We start from the raw sequence: 22,147 nt of genomic DNA, 5'->3' as shown, positions 1-22,147 counted from the left end.
TACCACAAACAACATTCGGTATATATATATATATATAGCATATTAGAAGGGTTTAAAACGCAACGCATTGTCAATTATCACTTACCAATAATGGCAAACGAATACACACTCAGCTGCTTGCCGAGCGAATCCATGCTTCGTTGTAAAGGTGTTTTTGGTGAGTCTTCTGCTTTCATCATTCGGAAAATATCACCAAATTCTGACTGCTCGCCAGTATTGATCACGACACCTCGGCCATTGCCATACCGCACCAGTGTACCCATGAAAGCGATACTCGCCTTAGATGACACATCGGAGCCGGCTGAATTAGGTAGAGCTTCGCTGTGCTTTGCTGCTGGTTCCGTTTCACCTTAATAACAGAATCGTGTGAAACAAATATAAGCCTTGAAAATCATCCTGTAACTAGGTTCCTGATAGTTGTATACGTCATATTTAATATACATAATAAGATACTTTTGGCCGCGTTAATTGGAAGTTTCGTACCCGTTAGACTACTCTCATCGATTTGCAACTGATTGCAGTGGAATAGTCGCACATCTGCAGGCACACGATCGCCGATTTGTAGAAGCACTACATCACCCGGTACGAGATTTCGTGCCGCCATATGTTCGACCTGGCCGTCCCGTAAGACAGCACAGGTGTGCGCTACAAGTTTTGACAATTCTTCTAATGACTTCTCGGACCTGAAACGTATACAAAGCGAAAAGAATACATTTTTTCGCTGTCGTTGACTTATACAAATATGTAAAAAAGTATTTTATATTAAATACGAATATAAAAAACATCTAAATTTCCTCTCTAAAACCTAATCTTCTCTCCTTCCACCTAGATCTCCACGTAACGTATTCCAGCATATGATTTAGTATTGCAGGTGGCTCCCGCGGACTTTTTTCACAATGCATTTGTTTGTCGGCAATTGCAACGCAGGTTTAATGAACTCTTAAGAGTTGATTAAACTTATAGAGTTGATTATAAAATCTATCTGTATTAGATATACCTCAGCGACATTAGTGTATCAGCATATTACATCACACATCCCTAAGGGAGGGGAAAACCATTAGCATTGCAGGATAAGAGCAAATATACAGTACCAAAGAATCGTACAGGCGTATATGCGCTTTAGAATACTTGACCACAGAGCATCGAAATATTGTATTTGCAACCACTGAAGTCAATCTGTGTGATTGGCCATTCGTAAAATTTTGAATTTGCAGTTATAAAAATCCCGCTAGTCCGAAACGTTCCTGAAAATGGCACACTTTGGACCACGGGTTGCATACTACTTTCAGTACGCCACCTGAAAGTACCGGTGGCTGTTTATTGCATTACACCGTATGACTGAGGTAAAGACATATTACGGCAACACTTTAAATCGTCAGCATATTTGACATATATATGGTCAGGCAATTTATAACACCTAACACAGCTATCCTCATAACAAAGATTGCATAATTGTGAGAAGGCACACTTCCCTTGAGGAGCTCTAGATATGGCAAAGAGTATTGTCAATTTTTACACAACAAGATTTTTCCTATGTGCCCGACACCACATAGTGTTTAGGTATGCCGTAAATTTTAATTGTTATTAATGGTGATTGTGATCTATTTTGTCCACAATTTGATATTTTTTCAGGTTAATGCAACTTCTAGAAAGTACCGACTTTAAACAAAAATATTTTCGAAATACCATTTTCCTTATCTAACGGCAAGTAAGCTTAGAACTAAAATTCCTTCACTTACTAAAATGCCAGTTTACATTTTTGAAGTTTTAAGTTTAAGAAACTAACAAAAAAAAAAAACAATTTTATGAGAATTACTTTATGAGAATAAACCTCTAGATTGAAAACCTTGTGAAGGGGGCGATATCATTCATCTCGTTCAGTTCTGCATGTTATCACCACAGTTTATAAAACGGACAATTATAGAATCCTTACGCACGTAGCACAGCTTACACAGCATTGGAAAAGCCTACGAGTAAGAATATTTGAACCTCTTACTCTCTATTCTAAGTTTGCTTTTTTCAGTTCTATCATAAAGTTTTCCACCATAAACAAGATTTCACATAAGGTACGCGGTGAATGGCTTGTGATTTATGTGTAACTGTGTCATATACTACTATGTGTCAAAACTACACCGCTCGATTTCCCCGTCTGCTCACGTTAGGAAACCTAACCTCTTAACCAGCCCAAGATATATCGTTTCTGATGTTATTGACAGTTTTAACAATGGTGTGTATAAGACGCTGTTATATAATAGTTCTTCTGATCTATCTGCCAAAAGTGAATATATTTATTTGAACTGAAATTACTGGAAGTATTGCCAATATTGTATATTTGTTGTATTCCTGTCTGCATAATTTTCCGTAAATTTAGTGCAAATTAAACTAAATATTACTGTTTTGAGGATCATATCAATAGTTACCACATTTAATATTTTCATATCAAAATTTCTCTACATTTCTAAAGACTCAAAACTGGCACAAACAAGATTTCGTAGGGAAATTGATATTTTCAGATAGGTATTGCTTCTCATTTAAATTCAAATAAAAAATACATCGATCAACTAATAACAATCTAATAACAAACATTATGAGGGCAGCAGACATTTTTCCCATTCTTTCACATTTACTTGCTACATTTAACTAATAACACTAAACACTGAGGTTTTGTATTACTTAGTTATATTATTAGTTATATTAGTTTTAATTGGAGAAATCACTATAGATTTGTGGCATGTTTTTTTATCAAGCGGTACGACAAAGGCCGTTTGCGTTATACCCCGATAATTATTTTAGTCATCGAGGGGCTCATGCAATAAAGTCATTGAGGTAACATTCATCTAATCTTTAGTGATCAGTAATTAGAAACGCTGAGAAGTAATGGCTGCTTTCCGAATATTCTTTACAATCTTATCTCATGCGCTAGATTTTTTAGTAAATGTACACCTTTACGTTGTATAAAAGTTTGTTAAATAAAAAGAATACAATATTCTGTAATAATAATAATGTAATAGAGTTTCTTTTAACCGTGAAGTATATATTGAAATTATTGCCCAAGATGGCCAACAATTGGGAAACACTTTTTGGCAGAAGTCTTAAAACAATTAGAAATGCTTTTTCATAAAGTTTTGAGATAACCAAAATTTACTTTACAGTGAGTTTCCTTTTGGAAACACTCTTAGAAGAATAAACATCAACTGTTGGAGTCATATATTTTTTTTACTTTTACATAATATAAAAACTTAACACTCGTTAAAAAAATTAAAAAGATTAGACAATCTTTTTAATAATATGCGCATGGATATTAAAGTTGTAACATGTAGCACCATTGCGGGCTTGAGCTTTTCGTTAAGACCTATATATATTTTCATAATGAACATTTTTCCTGTACGATAAATACGCCAATAAATATTAAAGTGATTGTCCTCTTTATCAGTTTCTGAACAGATTCGAACTAACGAAAAAATAGGGTAACAGGCGGTGTCCCATTGATTCTGCTAGTGAATGCAGAATACGATTGCACAATGAGCATTGTATCTCGAATAAAATGCTTCTGAACGGAATTAGATTATATCTGCTGCCGCTGAGCATATACAAGAGTTAAACCATTTCTTCAAACGACGATGATCTTCGTCAACACTTCCTTACCTATATTCTTGAACGAAGGCAACGGAGACGACGATAACTATCGCTACAGTGATCGATACAGCGTCGTCATACTGTGCCATGAGAATCGACACGAGGGCAGAGGCTAACAACAAGCATATAAGGGGGTTCTGGAACTGTTCGAGGTACTTTGTAAACAGCGATTCTTGAGAAGCCATGCAAAATTCATTAGGGCCAAATTGATGCAGGCGGCGATTAGCATCCGACCAACTGAGGCCTCGTGTCAGGTCGTCCACACCCAGTTCACGAGCAACCTGTTTGGTAGTAAAAACAAGGAGGACTTATTACATTAAGTCCATGAAGAACATTTACATGAGATTTCATTTAGATAGCACTTTATAAATTATCTTAAGATTATTTGGCGTCTCGAAATAACCACTCAGTACCGTGGAACACGAACGAATCTATAGAATCCCATCAACGGCAAAACAATAAAATATTACAATAAGCTATTACACTAGATCAAGTCTGTAATATCTCTGTATTTATCCTATACTGATTATGAATTTGATCGCGATGAATATCATTACACATACTGTTGGTAAATGATAAAACGGATTATTATTATTAGGGGCAGCAACCTGTAAACCGAGGAAAAAATTTCTCAGACACTTGCATCACGGTAAAGCGGAAAAAGATTTATTTTGAAAACAGCAAAGACCTTCGGCTAAACTATAGCATCACTGCTTGCTATACGTTTGTTGGATTAATTTGGGCACTTTTTTGATTTCAGCAGAGTGAAAAGTAGCAAAAATGTCTTCCTGTTTGTTTTAAAAAAATCATACTATAAATAAGAGCGTACTATAAAAGGAAAAGCTACTCATGGTCTCAGCGATAGAATGAACCGAACACCTGAAGAATACTTACACGTGGATGCTTTCCTACCTGCTTTAAAAAAGGTTGAGGATGAAACTTTGAAACTTCGCCATGAAAATATAATGATGTTATATTTTGAAGTTTAGATATGTTGTTTTTAATGAAATGGTATATTAACATCACATATTATACACAACATGATAACCTCGAACCCTTTAGTACTATTTTTGTTATTTCATTTTTATAACTGGATTATAATCAGGTTATAACTGAATTCGATATAACTAATAGGTAAGTAGTTAGAGATAAACAACAGGAAATTTGCTAAAACTTTTTGCAAAATTTTTTAATGATGATTTTGCTAACCTCATGAAAGTCGAGTCTGGCTGCCTGTCCGGACTTCATTCTGACTAGTCTTATTTTTGCGGTGGTCTCCAACAGTACGTCATTCACGCAACTGCTTCCCGTGGTCCGGCAGCCATTGGCCGTGATCGAGGGCTTTGGCTATAGAAAAGTTTGACATAGCAATAATTCAGGTCGCTGTAAAAATTGATGGTTTTCCATATACTGCACTTGTTAAAAAGGCTCATCTTTTAGCACTAGTACCGGCGTTAAAAGCGTATTGCCCCTGGTGATATGGGTACCATTTCGAGTATATCACGGATAGAAGATATAATGGTATTCATGTTGACCAAATGTAGAATGCGGGGGTGCTGATATCAATAGGTCGAATAATTTAAACCCTAACAGAGCTAAAGTTGGGATTATAATAGCATATAAGGGACAGTTGTACGCATGGCATTCAACTCACCCTGTAATCGTGTCAGTCTACCACTTACGAGAGTATTTAATAATAGTAGACTTGTGTAGCTACGGCCTATTAAACTATTCCGATACTTACACCTATCCTATTCAAATGTGATATAACTATGGTATTCTGAGACGCTTATATATATATATATATATATATATATATATATATATATAGGATTACTTAGCAATATACTGGCAACTAACAAAATGCGACTTCATCGACCATTACCGCCCAACCACTGCAATAAAATTTTCCATCTATAGTACATTCACGGAAAGTTTTAAACAACAAAAGGGCTTTCTAGACTATAAGAGTTTAAGACCATTAAGCCACAAGTTTCGTAGACGCCGCTATACTTCAACATAACTAACCTGTTGGATCAATTCCTGAATTACTGTTCATATAAAACACCAGAATTACGCTTTAAAAATATATTTAAAAGTAGCTTTTTGCTTGTCCACAAAACCACGTAAGCGACCTAATAATATTATTTTGTACAATTGCGTAACCATAAAATAAGGTAATTGCCTATTTTTAACGTAAGAACGTCTCTAATTCGTCGAATAATATTGGTGCTTAAATAAATCCCTCAAACAAAGCGAACTTTTTAAATTTAAACTCGTTAATTTTATTAAAATTATGCTAGGTCGCATAACGCAAATTACTCTCCTATGGTGGATTTAGGAATTTAAGAAGTTTCACGTGAAACGCAAAATAGTTGCAAGAAGTCTGTGGGCCCATATGTGAGTTATTTCATGATGTGAATTAACGGGAATGCAATAGCAAAAATACTAGAGGTGGCCAGGCTTATAAGCCACAGACCTGAAGAGTAAGGTTCACAAAAAGTCAATTTGTTGGGAGAAATAGAGACACTTATGATAGGTTCTATGCGCAGGAAAATGCACACTATGCAGGTGAAGCCGTAGGACCCATGTTAAAACAGTGAAACACAATTGATTTCCACAAACACAAAGACCAATGAAATCAATTATTAAAAAGTGCTCTAATCATACTGGCGTCACATTTTACTAATATTAGTGTCCAGTTTCGAGCCACATTTCACATTCTAGATGCCAGGTGAAAGAAAGTTAGAAACAGTATCCGTTACCAGAAAGGCGTGTTTGTGGTTAAATTTTGGAAAAACCGTGGGCTCCTATGTTAAATGATGGCGAATCTTTTAGCCAGACACCCATACAAGCAATAAAAATGCTTACTGAGGTGAACATTTTTTTAAACGTTTAATATATCATTTAAAATGATTTGGATCATTATATGAGGGCCTGATTATATACATTATGATAGATCTCTACATAACAAAGTTGACTCGCTTGTTCTTGTTAAGGAGGTTCTGACGCGGGCTTGTGAGTAGTTTAGGCTTCGAACTGAAGCCGTGATTGAACCGAATGGCTGTATTGGATTGAAGAAACACACCTTTATGTCTTCGGCGGCACATACAAAAAATGTCATCGAGATACCTGCTTTAAAAAAGAAAAAAAAAGAAAAAATGAATTTTATCCCAACTTAGCCTACGTATAGATTATTAACAAGCCGGTAATCTACCCAGCCGGCTAACTAATCGCACCACAAGTCATTTTCTTAACAAAGATCTCTACGCAATAAAAATGATTTTTGCTAGATATGAAAATATAGTCCTGAAATGTTCTCATCAGCCTAAATTTAGCCAAAGAAATTATAAAAATCGTTGGAGCTCTAGTTGGAATTTTTCCCAACAACTACATAAAAAGTATTTTACACGCTTTTCATAGAGATAACGCACTTCAGGCACCTGCATGTTGAACTATATCATAGTCTGAAGGAATGAAACAATTTGACTTAAAATGTTCATTCAAGAGCATAAATGGATGCTACATTTTACCATGATTCGCACTCCTAAATTTCAGGCAATTAGGCGATAGTAGAAAAAACAACACTAATGAAATAGTTATTAATTGACCGATAAGCGGCACGAAATAATGAAAAAATTGAACTACTGAACGGAAAAACACAACATATGCTTCTTTGGACCAATGCTTTTGACGCTAAAGACAAAGAACTGAAGCATTGGTACTAAATGCAGTACTCTAATCATATCTCCTATGGCACAGTTCACGTAAACAAACATTCACACATTCTTAATTGAAAACACATAATAAGAAAACGAGGAATACAGAAACAAAGTTAAGAAATTCTTACTTGACAGAATTTAAGGTCACCTGATTCTGCTATAACTCGCTATATTCATTGGTTCGGGTGCCATCGTCGGCTTCACACATTATTGCTTTCGTTTCAAACAGGCCGGCTATTGAGGACATCTTGTCCCTGTCGTCTTTTGTAGCCATGGCTAATTTCGTTTAGCTTAATCATTTTACAAGGTCCTCTTGCTTTATCCTGTGCGCATCCTGACGTAATTAAGAGAACTTTAGACAATCGGCATTGAAAATAAAAATTCAAAAAATTTCCTCCTGTCCTCCCCAAAGTCTTACATAGTTAATTTAGTACATTTGATAGCTCAAATTAATTCGCCTTGTCGTCAAATATGGATTACGTTAGATCAAAATCAGCAACTCAATAACAGTATGGCGACATACAGGAACTGCTTTTTTACACAATTCACGACTGCACATTAAATATAATGCTAGTTCTTGTTGCTACAACACTTATATAGCGATGTAAAATAGCTTGTAATGTCTATGAATATACAGTGACAACACAGTCATAGTTAGATGATAGAATTAATCGTAATATGTTTGAGCACAACTCAGACGTTTAGCTGTTACAACTATTCTAGGTTAGGATAGGCGTTCGAGCATATGCTCAGGCAGTGTAGTCCTCAAATTAAATGAAACCCATTTGATACCCGTGGATAAACGAAAATCTGAAAATGCTTACTGCCTTACTGGCATTAGCGCTAGTCGTTTATTTATTTATACTACTTCATTTTCTCAGTCAAAGTGTGTTTCCATCGTCAAAATCGACTTGCCGAGCCATATGAACCTTTTGTCACCTAAGCTTTTCTTACTGTTATCATTGGTCATTCGGCCCATAGAGTTACAAAGACTGCCATTATTAAACCTTACCGGGTAGACAGGCCAAAGCCAATCAAGTCGTTACTAAAACGTATGAATAGATTTACCAAACGAAAACATATAGCCAATACTCACAAACTGTATGTTTCGGCCGGTGTAGAAGCGCAATAAGGAAAAGAGAGCCACAGGAATTACTAGAAATAACAGCAAAACCACTATACTGTGTCCAACATTTGCAAGAACGGAATCAAGTAAATATTTTGTCGGTGCAACTTTGTCCTTTTCTTATCTAGAAAGTACATCGTCTAATATAGCAAACATTCGCGCTCCAAACATCTCGTTTTTACCCCCACCTTTTTAAATGGTCATGTTTTATGCAGCGTTAGAAGTCTTAAGTTCATAGAGATTTAACAATGTGCATAATGTTCTGATATTTTTAAAAAATATAAGTATCGTAGATGTACAAGTGACAATTGAGCGTTTCTTGAAGTACGGACATGGGAAAATACAACACTTAAAAATCGTTTGCTCTCACGTATCTAAAAAAAAACACGAAAGGCTAACATGTCCTAACGTAAGCCATTTTGCACTTTAAAAGAATACAACCGCCAATAGAAAAAAAAAGTTATATTTTTGCTTAGCGGATTTCGATTGTGTGACGTTTAGAACGAGCCAATCTAGCGCACGCAGCGATACGCAAAGAAACAGTAGCACCGCCTTGAAATTTTATCATATCACAAATTTTTAATACCACAGGCTACGAAAGCTTTCCGTTAATTACTGTAATATAAGAGTGAGCCTTTAAGATTTCTAAATCCTTGCTCGACGATTTTACGCAAGCAACCAAAGGCAAATGCATTTTACCATTCTTCAAGAACGTACATTTACATTGGTATATTCATAGTTCTTACACATACACGGTCTCGCCAAGGGTTCTTTGTAAAATTCAGCCTATTACGTCACACTCACTCGTGCACCCAGTCTGTTTAGCCATTATTGCTAGCTCTGTATTATCTTTCATATATCGCAGAAGATGTATTTGCGTTTACCGCTAGCATGCAAGACGTAATGATAGGTGCGCTAAACGTTTGAATATTAATACGTGTTTCAATGCTAAATACCTGCTTTTTGTATTCGATCATCGAAAATGTCCACAAACAACTTATCGTTCTTAAGATGCCCATGTATGAAAACAATATTGCTTTTACCGTTCTGAAACATTTTAATAGGAATGCAGGTACTCACTCCAACCAAGTAATAAAGCAAACTACTTTTTGTTATCTATCAGATCATATATAGACATTTACCCACGCCTGTTTGTTGTGAATTATTATATGCATCACGCTACGGTCAGTTACAGAGTAAAGGATACAAATTGGTATAATATTGTGCTCCTCCGATCAGTTCTATGACTGTTTTCACAGCTGGCATATCTAGATGGACCACATGCTATATGTTTCTTGCATCAGTTTCTTGTTGATGCGTATCTGGACGGCCCGCAACATTTCCATGACGGTGTTGTCAGGCATTCAGTCTAACAAATGCGGTGATCGAACGACGCGATATTATAATAGTCAACTTAATGTATGACAATAACATCCTGGGTTGACCAAATATTAAGTTAAATACTGAGTATTCTGTAGTTGAATTGTGAAGCGAGACACAATATCAACGTAGCAATAAACCTGTAATTTAGAGCAAGAACCAGAATTTAAAATATATTTGGAACATTTGATAAATCATTTGATAGCAGAAATAAGGAAGCGCCTAGATTATATTTATAAGAAAATTGCAAGATTGGGAAAAATGATTATAAAATCCTTTAGGACTACCAGGTGAGCTGGACAAATAATAAACTTTCTGGCCAGTCTCCACATATATTTTACCAACTTATATACACAAAAATGTCTTTGATTTCACATTAAAAACGTTGTGAAGGACATGTATATATATATATATAGAGAGAGAGAGACAGAAGTCACAATTTCGTTTGTAACAAAAATCAAATCGAAGCACTAATTCATAACACACTCGTATGCACAGCCGAGTCAAAAAATGTAGCTAACCTATGTCCTATTAAACAAGTCTCGTAGTGTAATATAAGCAATCCAAAAACAAAGAGTGATAGTTAACATGAATTTATATAATTCATTTTAACTATCACTCTTTGATAACGCTGCGTTGCTGGGGCTTTTTTTTTATGTTTTATAATATTTTAATAATAACTTAGTATATTTTAAAGCAAATAATGATACAAAGGTCTATTACACATTCTGTTGTCATTCTCTTTTTGATTTATGTATTGCATAGGTTCTTATTTGTTGACTCAGCCGTAGAAGTCACTACTAAATATCATGTGTCATGCTTGTAAGTTCATTTAATTGCAGTACATTCTTGCAGATCATGTATGTCAAGAAGGAAAGGAAAGTTAATTATTAAGTATTCCAGAATCGCTATAAGACCGCGACTCTTTGTTAACTACAATAAATTATTAGTAAAAATATAAATATAAAGCAGTGCAAGCCAGAAAAATATTTCGAGGAAATTAATAAATAACGTGAAATATAAAGGTTGAAGCCAACGAAAGTTTTAACGAGAGCGGCATTTCTTTCCTAGAGTTAATCTGTTTTTTGAGCATTAAGCGGACGAGCTTGTTCAGCGCAAAATAATGAGCGAAAATATATTTTTTTAAAGTCCTAAAACGAGGCACTGTCGTCTGTCATGATGACTTTGTTGTGTTGTTCCAGAAAAAAACAAGTTTTCGTCTGGACCTGGAGCAGTGTATGAACGCATGTAGTATTTCCAGTAGTTTGAACGCACCACCCTACAGATTTTTCTGAAAACTGTGTCAGGATATATTTTGCCGTACCTTGCATTTGCTGACAAATTATAATTTTCACTTTTTATATGAATTAAAATTTCGTTGCTCATGCCAACACGGATATCTTTGTGGGCAAGTGTGTCTCTTCAATATAAGTGCGATTCCCTTTGATCACGCTTTCGGTTAACGTATTAATCGTTCACACTTTGTAGAAATTCATTGTTTAAAGTCCCAAGTGATTTTTCACTACGAACCGTGGACGGAGCAACATTGGTAGGTTTAGACTTGCTAAGCTAAACTCGTTGGCCACGATCGGACACACTACACATTAACTGCTCATAATAAATGACCTCATCTTGGAAGGGTCTTTAGCATTTGTATAAAAATTCTGAACACACTTTGAGTCCTTTATGATGAACTTTTAACATTTTCAATCTGATTTTTACTACGAATGTTCCGTATTAACTTACAAAACCTTTTCCCGGATTTTTCGAAAGTCGTATAATGGCCGGTAACGGCATAAACAGTCAGCGCTCTAATTTATAATCTTATGGCGGCCTGTCGGATTCGGCGACAATGGCCAAATATTGCTTTCGGCTCTAAGCCCCGCATACAAAGTATTTTATAACCCGTGATTAATCGATGAGAGGATTATAGAGTTCACTAAGGAAACAATCTTTATAATTGGACCTTTAACTACCAACGTTGATTTTACAATGAATGTTAAAATTTTTTAGTATAAGTAGCTTTGCATATGCTACTTTATGAAATATGTGATTTTATGAGAAATGCCGCATAAACTGTGAAAATGAGAATATATGCGTGCAGTGAAAGATCTGCCTTTTCCTTTATCTGTTTTGTCACAAATAGCTACTATTAGTAAGTCAGATAGCAAAGGTTTTTTTTGTTACGCTTATTTAATTTTCAATAAAATTCAATTGCTTAAAAACTTTTCCTCAAACGCTTAGCAGAGCACTTTTCTAGCTAGTACCATCCGAACGCCAAAACAGAACTTTCAAAACAAGCTTCAGTTATGACAGATAATAATAAACCCCAAGTTTTTATTTAGGTTACCTAATAATATTACAGCAACAAATAGAAAAACGACAACACACGTTTGATACCGACGAGGAAATAGTGGTTCATTTTTTGACCAGATATTTCCAAGACTACTTTCTCAGATTCAGCGTATTTTATGTTTTCTGGCGTGCCTATTATGATATAGGTTGCAAACCATTTGATTAGTTCTGGACCCATTGCTTTGCCAGTATGATTATCCGACGTTGCAGGCCCCAGCTCTCTTTGCTAGTGAAAGTCCCGCCACATGTTCCTATTTTTTTCAATCGACGCAATATTTCTCACACATTTACTTATTTCCCAATGCATTAAGTCATTCTTCACGTAGATTTTCAATGTTAGCAATTAAAATCGGCACCCTGCTTTACCACCGTCTCAAGGATCGACGTCCAGTTTTGAGTAATCCTTTATATTACCAAGCGGTACATTATGGAGTCGGTTTTTAAATTCCTCAAAGATTCAGATTTACCGAAAAAGGTGAGAATATGTTGAAGAACTTAAGACACATTTAAATGCTACAATTTTTTGAGATCTCGGCATAACTCTTTTTCTTAATGGAAAGTTGCTATGTTCTAAGCCGATAAGGAATTAACAGTTTTCTGTTAAGTTGGTATCTTTTGGTTGAACTTCAAATTTTCCTATATACGTCATCAATGTATAATTGTAATTATTTCGACGTGTATTTGCTATAGAACTTCCGCTGTTTTCCACAACGTTAGCGCGAAGGTCTTAATTTCCTTACCAAGCCTTAGTTGGAAAAAATTTGAAGGTTATCCTGATACTTATCTGTTCAAGGAGGTTACCATGCTAGATATTTTGAAGCAATTTCTCAAACCCAGCCAACATCTCTCCTAGCACTCTGAATCAATGAAGGTCGATTTTCATTTTACGGGCTATATACTTATCTAAATAAATAAGCAACAGATGATGGATGTTCGTTATTGAACTCCATCCTGGCTAGAGTAAATGCTAAATAATTCGAAACAGTCGAAAATGTATGTGCGTCAGGAGCTGCGATATAAATGAGGGGTAGATTATTCATTTGGTATATGCCTCCACTTCGCCAAACTAAGAAATATAAAGAAGCGATAAAAGCAATTGAGACCTCTCGGGTCTTTGGTAAGCACAGTTAATACACATGCCAAATATACAGCATGGGGAGGTGAACCCATGGATAAAACGAGAAAAGTTGATGAAAGGTGTAAATAAAACTTCATTATTAATTGTGAATGATGGGGATCCTATATTTAAACGAATCTAGGCCCATAGCTTCGTGAAATCTCCCTTTCATTATAGCGATGAGTGGTGAAAGCGTTGGCGTACTTCATTAGCTATTGAAAAAGCCATAGCATTTTCTAGCCATTTGCAAATGTATAACAAAATCAAACATCAGATTAGTATTGAGCGCAAAATGAGTTGTTCAGTACGGGCTTTTCAAGCAACAAAGTTACGAGCAAAATATGAACCACTATTCAGGTTAGATAACTGCCGGAAGCTTTCTTCCCTTCTTTTACCTAACTAGTTTGATGAATGCAGTAATTAATGAATGCAGTAAGAAATTCGAGCTCCTAGCTGATTATATCGACCTTGAACTGAAGAAGGGAAACGGACCTAAGTATGCAGGTATTAAAAGAAAAATGATGATTGCAACATGGGCCAGTTAAATAGATATGTCTTTCAGGGAGCTGTGAATGAGTGAAAAATGTTATGCCCATCTAAGCAAATCTAAAAAGTCTACTTTCATTGATTTCAGTAGTATTATAGCAAAGAGTATGAGAATACTTCGGTGAACTATCGGTGAACATCATGATTAAATCAAATGTGGAGCGAAAAAATCTCAATACTAGTTTGTCATCGAAAACGAAGCAGGATTTAAGGTCATCGTCGGCCTTTATTCTTATTTAGAGTCTGACCTAGTGTTGAAAATTATCTCGTTAGTATACCAGCACTCGATGGGTTAAAACACACTTTCACTTGCTATTAAGAATGAGGCAGACAACTTTACCACAGAAAATTAATGTGTACATAAACATAACGTTTTCGAAAATTTGTCACAATAAACTTGAGCTTGAGCTGTACCGTGGAACTGTCAAAAGTCCTGGAAGGAATGCTTCCTTGGCAACTACCTTAAGAGTGTAACACATCTTCTGTCACACATAACTCCGGTCTGTACAAGGCAACATCCTCATAAGTGACCCTAAGGAGGCAAAAGCCTAAAAACGGCAAGCTTTCTGCCAAGAACAACTCTAGTCGATAAGAGGGTCTCTGAAAACAGAAAGGTATCACATCTTCGTGGCAGAAGTAACATTTGAAGCATGGTGGAGTACAAGAGGAGGTTGATGTGCCAGACAATAGAAGTATTCCTCAGTAAATATAGTGCTTTTCTGAATACAACTTATAATTTCCAATGAAAGTGTAAAGAAGAGGACCCAACGAGACCTTAGGTTTTCGGATATTTACCAACCCACTCGTTGTTTTGCAAATCCAAGAGCCTTTGGTGTTTTCACCTGGGAAATTAGTGAAATGACAAGTCAGAACCTCACCAAATAACATGTATCATATTCAAAGATAAAGAGGTTAGTTTTACTGTTTATAGATTTGGGATACAACAAGCGAAATACTCTGGTATCTGCTTCAATGTGATATAAAATATATAAAATCTAAAAATTAAGTAGGGAAAGCTTGAGTAATGAAAATTATATACGGAGTCACATGAGAAAATTTTATCGTATATGACTATGCATGTACCAAACAACAAATCTGTGCTCCAAAATCAGTTATGTATTGATAATTTCACAGGTAGACAATTAACAAGGTTAGACCTGTGTTTTCTGCCTCGTTTAATGGAATGCCTAACGGTGGTGCCGGGCGTAGCTCAAAACATTTCGCTTTTTAGGAAAGATTTTGGGTCTCCCAACCAAAATATCTATTAATTCTATAATTAATGAGCATAGTGTAATTCTTAATGAAGTCTATAGTTTTCCGTAAGGTCGAGTTCAACAGCAACGAAAGCGACTGCTGCCATGAGCCAAGGGTTACAAGTTCTTGATTTATGTATGGCGGGCACCACAGGTACTGATATGACAATGACTTGAACGTTGTAATGGCGAAAAAGAATAAGGACATTACGATCCTTAAAGCTATCGTAATGTCACCCCTAACACCACACTGATAAGGTATTTCACGGATGAGCACGGCGGAAACATTAATTGGTGTGTATCGCTTAAACAATGGCTGAGACATTACAGCTGGAATGCGAAACTGCAGTGGCTCGACAGTCGTAAATTATCATCGATAATGCTTTGCTACGCGAAATTCGTGATTTGACTAACAGGCCTTTCATATTGAATATGACTCATGGGTGGCTACTATTTAGCGAATTTGGGATGTCCACCGTTCAGGACAGAAAGCAAATATAACACAAGCGGTAGTGTCTTACTCGTGCTTCTTTCTATAATCTATATTTCTGAAAGTTAATCTTTTCTAGCAGTCTCTGGAAATCAACAAATTGATCGTTCTCCACTTGTGGTACTCATCACAGAACATGCGCAAGGACGTTATCAGACACAGTGAAATTAGCAATCTGTAGATGAAAGAAGACTATTGCAATAACATGCAGATAAAAAAAAACAGCAGTCAAGTAGTGCAGGCCAAATAATCCTTGATGGGATAGAAGTGTGCACGTATGGAAACTATAATGTAGAAGGCGAAAAACGACAATTGTAATCCATCCATTAAGACGTGGAACGGTGCATGTACTTACGACTTACGCGCTACTTCATATAGGAGCTAGAATAAGCAGATTGTTGGATATATGTAATGTATGTAATGAGGTTATACATATCCTGAAAATATGCAAAAGCTACTAGCAACGAGTGAACCGAAGGAAAAACGAATGAAAGTCAGCGCAATAGGTATAAGCTAAGTACCACTGTCATGTTAGCAAAAATAAAAGAGTGTTGGTTTATAAACATAGATATAGAGAAAGGGCACTCGCACGCATAAAAGGTGTGTAAGTGCGCTACCTTTTTAACTAGAATGAGTGTTTTTTTTTTTTTTTTTTTGTGTTTTGCGACTAAGATCCCCTAACTAAAGTAAAGCGTATCTATAAATCTATCAATATCTAGGCAACTCTGTATTGTTTTGTAAGTCAGTCTACAAATCTAGAAATAAGTTTTGTAGATATCTCTCTGTCTTCGTAGCTAAATGCATTTCTAAATCATCATATATATATATATATATATAGGTAGTTAGGTCAGGCATCTTTTACAGGCACCTATGTATTTACCCTATAAGAATCTTATATATAATGTAAGGGCATTATATAATGCCTTCCTGTGGCCGCAAGCTATGACAGAAATTCCCGTAATCCTAGGCCATAGCACCTCTTCTGTAAAAATAAAAAGATGGCGATCTTCCTCTTTAGCGCGAGGTGTATAAAAAAAACACTTTATAGAAAAGCAAGGCCTGTAGAGATCCCCCTCCCCCTTTGTAAACTACGAAGGCCTCTAGAGCCTTAGAGATCTTGAAGGCTCCTATAGAATCCACCTTATACCTGTAAAACACCTATATATCCAGAAGACCTTCGATTATTTGAATTTCGCACTAGTTGACAATGCCGCCGAGCTGGCTATATTTGTTCAATAGTGGGCGCTAAAATCACTAGATATGCTTGCACATTGTTTTATTGATCTAAGACAAAAATAAAATTGTGGTTGAACCATCCTATTTGGGCGTCCTGTTCAAACCTTGTTGATGATTTAGTAATTTTTTTTTATCAATTTCTTAAGCTTTACGTTCTATTTTGAGCTAATTTATTATTCAAATCTAAAAAATGTGTCGAAATCACAAAATATTTTTCTTTTGTGCCATCTTTTCCATTTACTTTATTTCGTGTATGTTGTCAAGAACAACTCAATGTCGTAAACAGAACAGTTAGTTATAAAACCACTAAACATGACTAAATATTTCTATTGTACCGAAGGATTTGTAAACACGCATCTAATCGAATCTTTTACTAATCAAAAGCGGATGTTACTTGGAATTTAAACCCACACATTGTTTTCAAGCTGTTACATTATTTGTTTCGATTTTTAATACAGTGAATAAAATTGTTGAAATCAGACGACAAACATACATGGTGTTTGGGTTGAAGTACGCAAATAATAAATTGGTAGTTAGTATTAGGATCATAACATTCAGTTTGGTTAATTGTGACCTAACTAGAAATATGTTTTACATGGAAATCTTTGATTCTGTAATGAGATACCTAACCACAAATTATTTTCTTTTATTACATATTATTATAAGTACATTAGTATAATATATATATTATATTATATTATACTAATTATATTATATGGTACGCTGCAAGGTATGAAATTATCAAGCTGCGTTAATCATTCTATGAAACCCATTATTCACATTATCGTAAGTCCACCTCGCGTGAAAATTATAAACAAGACCAGAGCTGTTATTTTTGATAAGGCAACCGGCAATAAACCTTGTACCTGTTAGATCTTGGTCTCAAAAACAAATTCATACAGAGTTACTAACAAACGTGATCATCCAAATAAATGATCTGTTGTAGAGGTGTCATAGTTAAAAAGCTCAACACCGGAAGAATTTTTTGTTGTACTGGTGACTTATGGTGTGTTCATAATTTCAAACTGACCCAAAAATCTAGTCTCGTAAAAAATAAACAAGTAAAAGTATTCTTGAACGGTAAATAATATGGAAGAGTAGACTAATATAGTGCGTAGTAAAGCAAAAGAAAGTATTATAAATACAAGTATAAGTCTGTAATAAAGCTATGGGAAAAATTAACTAAATGATGACTGGTTACTTGTTTACGGCGTGGAGGAAAAGAATGCTCACACGTACATACAGCCCGATACCTCAGGATCACAATAATTATAATTAATTTCTAAGGCAAGTAGGTAGTACGTAAATACGATAGCCTGACTTGAATAATTTTGGTACCCTGGGCATTAATTCACGGTTTATTTGTGCGCTGTTGGGTATTTAAGTCAGCGGAAGTTTAATCGTGTCCAAAAAAGTAACTTCAGTACGGTGTCGCATAAATATGGGGCGCGGGAGGATGCAAGTTTATTGTTAACAATAGAAGACACTGAAGTGACCAGCTTGAGATTTAACTGTGTATCGCCGACGGAACGTATGTTCAAGCTATATAGGTCTGCTTCTATTTACTAAACGCTATTAGAGAGCATGCGTAAAAGATGTCCATTGAAGAAGCATGAGATTCTTTATAAGTACGCTATCTTTTAAGATGCAAACAACTAAATTATGACAGCAAGAAATTTAAACGTACATTGCACAACAAAATTTTGGCTTTAAACTAAGAGATAATTTATATCGGTGAATTAAAAATATTATGCATGGATAATTGAACACTGAGGAAACTAAAATCGTATTAGAACTATCAGATCATTAAATTTTGTAACCAACCAATGTACATGCCGGTGGCAATGAATTAGACAATATGAAAATGACCACTACAGTTCGTCGAATAATTATAATGAAATTTACTCGTTTTGGGATTGTTTAATTTATTTATAGAAGTATTCTTCACTTAGGCTAAAATACATTTTATACCGATCTTCCATCATGGTGTGATTATACAGCCAAACGTGAAAAAGTGCAAAGTACCTCTTCTTTACACAAATGATTTCATCGTCTGTTTTAGAGTATATAATAGGGTTGAATATATAAAAATGACGAGATGACGGGAAGGATACGTGGGAAGGACTTAAACCGTACATTTAATAAAGGTGTATATAACGTACATACATTCCTTTCCCTAATTAAATGAGTCAATTGTTAGTTTCCTCAGTGCGTACATTTACTGATAGCAGAAAGCGATTTTAGCTTTTACGACCCTAACAGTAAATGCTCTGTAATGTTTCAGTTAATATGAAAGTTACTTCGTTTAGTACAGAGAAAAGCTTTTGCATCATATCGGCCACAGAAAGGTAACTCCGTATTAAATGTTCAGAAATAAGCTAAGATACACAAAATTTTTTGATGCGTGAAACACACATGATATACAGAACACCAAATTCCAGATCATTAGACAACTGTCTCTGAGACCACATATGAACCGAAAAAATCCTTGTGTACCCCTCAGTCGGTCCAATAAATATTGAGCACGAAGGAATTGATGAATACGAAATTTTATGTTTAAATGCGTCGTCTACGGTCCATAAGGAAAACTTAGCTTGATCACACATATATCACACAAGATGCAACAGCTTGCACCAAAGTTCTCTAACTGTTTCAGCCACTGAACCTTTAAAAACTTCTTTAAAGGATTCACTTGTCCATTTCATTTATAAGGGTTCATATTCATTTTATACTATAATCTTGATTGCAAAATTAGTTAATAAGAAATTGGCTTATCTTCTGATTCAGAATTCATTGTACGTACTAATAACAAAACTTTCAAACCCTTGGAATGTTATTTACCCTATGCAGTTGAAATAAATCATTTAGATAAGTGTCATTATTAAGTACTGTATTTGCCAAGGAACCATAAAATAAAAAGATTAGCAAAGCCCTTAGTGAACTCTGAAATACAAGTTAAGAAAATATTAGACTTGCCTACGCATACGTGATGATACTCAAAGATGAAGCATTGAATATGACAAATAGATTACCATATAACAATTTCCCAATTTGCCCGCATCGAAATCTCAAAAATTTGATCGTTCCATATTACTTTGAGGAAATGCACTTCCTAAAAGAATGAACGTGAATAAAACTAAAGATACTTTCCATCTTTTGTTGCTGTTGATTTTGAACACAGTATCTACTGAACTTGGTAGGTACCGAGTAAAATGTTTCTATATATACGAAGCAACTGACCATCCTGGGTCATAAAATATAACCGCTTTGACCTGGTTTTTCTTTACAAGCATTTACTTGTTGGCCATATTGACACATTTCTTTCGAGACTCATTTGCCGAGCCTGTGTCTACTAGAGGTTTTTAAGAGTACATTAAATTCGAACTTCAAATGTGGAATGGCCCGATCTTTAGTTAGAGAATAGTTCTAACTAAACTCGTAGAATTGAAACCCTCTGTACACAGCAACCGTTACTATATGACTAAAATTAACACAACATTGTACAGAATGACATTTATGCCAGATTAGTTAGCACCCACCTGTATATCGGTATCCTTAAGACAACCGTCCAGTTCCCGCTGCATCTAACGCGACAGCAAGCGGTCGCACATCTGTCTCTCAACTATAACACTAACTTACTAAAAACACCACTGTCAGACACCCAAGCCCTATATTATTATGAGGAGGGGTGAGAGAATAAACAACAGCAGTAGTACTGTGTCATCGGCTTGTGTGTCGGCAATCCTTGGTAGATCGCTGTCGTTCGCTTCCTTTCAGCTGTCATTCAGAGTGATTTTTGCTGGTTGTCAAGGGTCCCATTCACAATACGATCAACAGCGCGTGGCGCGAAAATATGAAATATGATATAACAACCTTAGACTCAAGTATCAACGGAGTATATGAATATTAAATACTGGTGAGCTTGTATTCCGGAAAATTCATTAGCTATATAAAACAGGCGAAGTTTAATAACAATGCATCAATTAAAACGCAGTGAATACTGCAATGATGAGTAATTTGACATTTAATTTTTAGATCCAATGAACCTCAAATCTTTCTATTAGCGGTGTACTCGGTAATAAGAACACACCTATCAAAGTATAAACTATGCCGATAAAAAATTGAGAAAGCCCCCCTTTGACAGAAATCATCATATTCTTTATTGTTCTTACTGCACCATTAACGACAGCCGGGTAACTAGTACTAAATATCCATGTACAATGTCAATACAATCGCGTGCGACATACCTCGATTGGCAATTGCTAAATGGCTTCTCATCGACATAATTATCGGTCTGCCAGTGTTAAGCAACTTAGAAATAAAACATTGCTGGTTTTTATAATGCGGCCTATGCATGCAGCCCTTTTGTAAAATCAAGTTATCTATTTTTGTGTCCCTCTGCTTTAACTTTCGTTTATGTACTATTTCTGAAACATAAAACGGAAAATTATATTTTCCTTTCATCTAACTTAATTCGTTATTATTCTTAATTTGTTATTTAATTTTGTTTGTTGTCATTCGCTCAGAGTTAATTCATTATATAGTTTTGTTTATACATCGAATTTAACTCCAAAGCGTTATCATTGTGTGTCTCTGCTGAAGCAAATATGAATATCAGATGAAGAAAAAAATGATATATTAAAATGTCATGGGTTAAGGCAATTTCTTGCAGGACTACGACTATATGACAGCGATATTTCACCACAGGTTACGCTTTTCAAACTTAAAAATTGTAATCAACAGGAACAATTTGAATTTCAAGTCTATAGTTTTAAAGGGCTTACATTATGAGGGCCATTTAAACGTAACTGACATAGACAATTACTGCTGTTTATGCCTATTACTAAATTGGCGTCGGCTGCCATTCTACTGTAGCCTAGACACCTAATACTGGTGAAACATTCAAGTGGTAATCCAGAATAAAGTAATTTAAAGTTTTAAGTAAACCCGCATGTTTTCTTAGAAGCACAGTTTTGAATTAAAGAAAAATTATTGATCGAAATACATCTAACATGCTTTATTAATATTGTTTTTGATGGAATGTATAGTTCGCTGTTACTTATCCATTACTACCTCTAGATACATCGGGCTGGTTTAATAATCCGGCAAATTTTTCAACTGGTCCAAAATAACTACAGCCAACAAAACATTTTTTTCGATCGTCTGTTGATCTGTATATTTGTTATCATGTGTAGTCTCGAAATTCCAGCCAGGCGAAAGGAAGTAGAACCATGCGCATGTACATCACACAGACTGTGCGAAAGCTGTATTAAATAAAAAACGAAG

The 22,147-nt window shown here is 35.3% G+C and overlaps 1 protein-coding gene across 9 annotated transcripts in view; it reads right to left on the bottom strand.

Annotated features, from left to right (window-relative positions):
* The window catches only part of SPoCk (secretory pathway calcium atpase), a 34,732-nt gene extending 14,095 nt beyond the window's left edge, over window positions 1–20,637 (bottom strand). For 2 of the 9 annotated variants that reach the window (XM_086979070.1, XM_086979071.1), the window contains exons 1-5: window positions 11,611–11,676; window positions 4,846–4,983; window positions 3,646–3,917; window positions 484–683; window positions 86–349 (exon numbers count right to left, since the gene is read on the bottom strand). In XM_086979070.1, coding sequence (XP_086835196.1) covers window positions 86–349; window positions 484–683; window positions 3,646–3,917; window positions 4,846–4,983; window positions 11,611–11,661 — 925 coding nt within the window. In that variant the 5' untranslated portion in view covers window positions 11,662–11,676. Of the gene's footprint in view, window positions 1–85; window positions 350–483; window positions 684–3,645; window positions 3,944–4,845; window positions 4,984–6,724; window positions 6,772–7,486; window positions 7,693–8,454; window positions 8,806–11,610; window positions 11,677–20,400 lie in introns of those variants that run through there. The other 7 variants (XM_022794164.2, XM_022794165.2, XM_022794166.2 and 4 more) reach the window with 7 other exon arrangements.
* Window positions 20,638–22,147: the final 1,510 nt, after the last annotated feature.

Source organism: Varroa destructor, unplaced genomic scaffold (assembly GCF_002443255.2).
Source record: "Varroa destructor unplaced genomic scaffold, Vdes_3.0 BEIS01000002.1, whole genome shotgun sequence".
Lineage (NCBI taxonomy): Eukaryota > Metazoa > Arthropoda > Arachnida > Mesostigmata > Varroidae > Varroa > Varroa destructor.
Note: the sequence above shows the minus strand (reverse complement) of the source record. Positions and strands in the feature narration are given on the sequence as shown.